This window comes from Branchiostoma floridae, chromosome 17 (genome assembly GCF_000003815.2).
Source record: "Branchiostoma floridae strain S238N-H82 chromosome 17, Bfl_VNyyK, whole genome shotgun sequence".
Classification (NCBI taxonomy): Eukaryota; Metazoa; Chordata; class Leptocardii; order Amphioxiformes; family Branchiostomatidae; genus Branchiostoma; species Branchiostoma floridae.
The window spans coordinates 4,237,339-4,239,432 of NC_049995.1; the positions used below are offsets into that span (position 1 = coordinate 4,237,339).

Genomic DNA, 2,094 nt, shown 5'->3' on the forward strand with positions numbered 1-2,094 from the left:
CAATCAGATGTTTTCATACGAAACTACGCTATGCTCTTTTGTACGTAGCAAACTACAATCAACTCGGAACCCTCACAAGCAAGTTGAAGATCGCGCAAGTCACCATATGTGAGTTTCAAATCTTTTTATGCAATGGTTACGCTAATTTTATGCATAGATAAATGCCCACTCTCATTCTAGTAGAGGTGACATAAAGATTGACAAGTTACTTGCTGCTTCTGTATCGCAGCAAATCACTGCTTTGCACATCGGGGCACAAAACCGGGTCAGAATTCCCCAACTGCTGTTTATAAATTAGACCCATGTGGAGGTGAGATATTTGATACTTCTCCCGTGCGCTACAAAAACCATGTGTGTCCCAGCGCTGCGCAGTCCCGCGAGAGATGACGTCTATATAAAAACACTTTCTTCAGACTGTTTTTGAATGTGTAAACGTCATATTCCCAACAATTTATATTTTTGACGTCTGGGGGAGGGCCAAGCAAAAAAAAAAAATTCCGGGGGGAGGGCCAAGCAAAAAAAAATTTAGCTGGGGGGAGGGCCATGGGAAAATTTTTTACTCGAAACTCTGGCGACCGGCCCTCCCCCCTCGATAAATGCCGTACGGTCCCTTAGTGTTACTAATATTGACCTTTAAAACACTGTATCGTATAAAAGCTCGATAAAAGCATGGGGTTAAGGTCTCATTGATGTATTACTCCGCGAGTCAAAAATGAACGGCTGCACGGACGCATGTTTTTAGCGGTGAGAAATTCCCTTTTAGCCAGCGGAACTGATCTCAAAAGTTAGATTGGTGAAAGCTTATTTGTAACTGAAGAAATTAGCAGGTAAAGTTTTGCAGCCGCGCGCTAGGTCGGAGGTACACAGTCGTGGGTTCTGAGTGGTGCGGTTGTACAATAGCAGCGAAAAAGTGCCTTTTGTGGGGATTGACTAATCGTAGTTTGTAATTGCTATAAAAAAAGTTCCTACGTATAGTTTACATTGGCAATTTTTTCCCACGATATAGGGTAAATGTGCTCGACATAGAATGAAAAATCTGCTGAAATTTCACGCAGCTTCATTATGAACGCGCCCATTTAAACCACGAATTATAACATAGAAGTCTATGGAAAGAAGAAACTCAGCAATGAGACCTTAAATTTACAATTTACAGTGTGCATGTCGTATTTGACATTACTGAAAAACCTCGCTTCTTTGCGTGCGTGCAGTGTGCTTGCTATTTGCCATTACACACAGTGAAAACCATTTATACTTTGCATCGGGCATGTTTTGCGTCGATACTCTTCTCAGCGACCACCTGTCCAAATCGACCGCTTTTTTTCCGGTCCCCCGGGTGGTCGTCTTGGGCAGGTTTGACTGTACTGGAATCACAGATTTTCTCATTATGCAAATGAAGTCATAATAGCATTCTTTGCATTTCATTGAATAACTCACTGGGTCTGTCTTACCGTCAGTGGGGTACTTAAGCCTAGTGTATGCTGAATATGAATTGGATATCCTTTGCCATGTCGTACTGCGTGTCACTTTTCTTACGATATCAATCATGTCAAAAGAAAGTATATGACTATGTTGTTCCTCATACCTGATACAAAAATGGTGCCTTCCTGATATCAATACCTTCCTGCACTTTAACAAGCCCGAGTACTCGCTGGTCAAAGTCCAGACTGTACACTATGAACTTGGCGCCATGTTCTTTTAGGTATTTGATCGGGTCAGGTACTGATTCTCCTGTGTCCGCGTGAAACACAGAATAGCTCCTGCCGGGTAGAGTTGGTGTATTCTGTACAGGCACGAAGTCGCTCAAACGAGACGCCCTGCTTGTGTCTTGTCCTCCTTTGAGAAAGTTACTGCTACAGCGGACCGTCAGTAAGCGGGCCATTTTGTCATGATATAGGTTGATCAACACAGTTACCACTTCCGGGTTATAGTGCTACCCGGTCACAAGGTTGCAAAGCGGGAGACAGTTGGTATACCATTGGTATTTAGGCCAAACCGGACAATGGTAGTTCGAATACGTTTGATGACATAACATGTTAGCATTTTTGGTTGACCGAATCTCACGATCCTGAGAGAATGAATGACATCTCCGATTTT

The 2,094-nt window shown here is 43.0% G+C and overlaps 2 protein-coding genes across 3 annotated transcripts in view; one reads left to right on the forward strand and one right to left on the reverse strand.

Annotated features, from left to right (window-relative positions):
* The window catches only part of LOC118404668, a 17,335-nt gene extending 15,412 nt beyond the window's left edge, over positions 1–1,923 (reverse strand). Inside the window, exon 1 of the mRNA XM_035803909.1 lies at positions 1,583–1,923. Coding sequence (XP_035659802.1) covers positions 1,583–1,879 — 297 coding nt within the window. The 5' untranslated portion in view covers positions 1,880–1,923. The remainder of the gene's footprint in view (positions 1–1,582) is intronic.
* Positions 1–2,094, forward strand: part of LOC118404667 (adenosine deaminase-like) — a 79,817-nt gene that overhangs the window by 46,090 nt on the left and 31,633 nt on the right. The window lies entirely within an intron of this gene.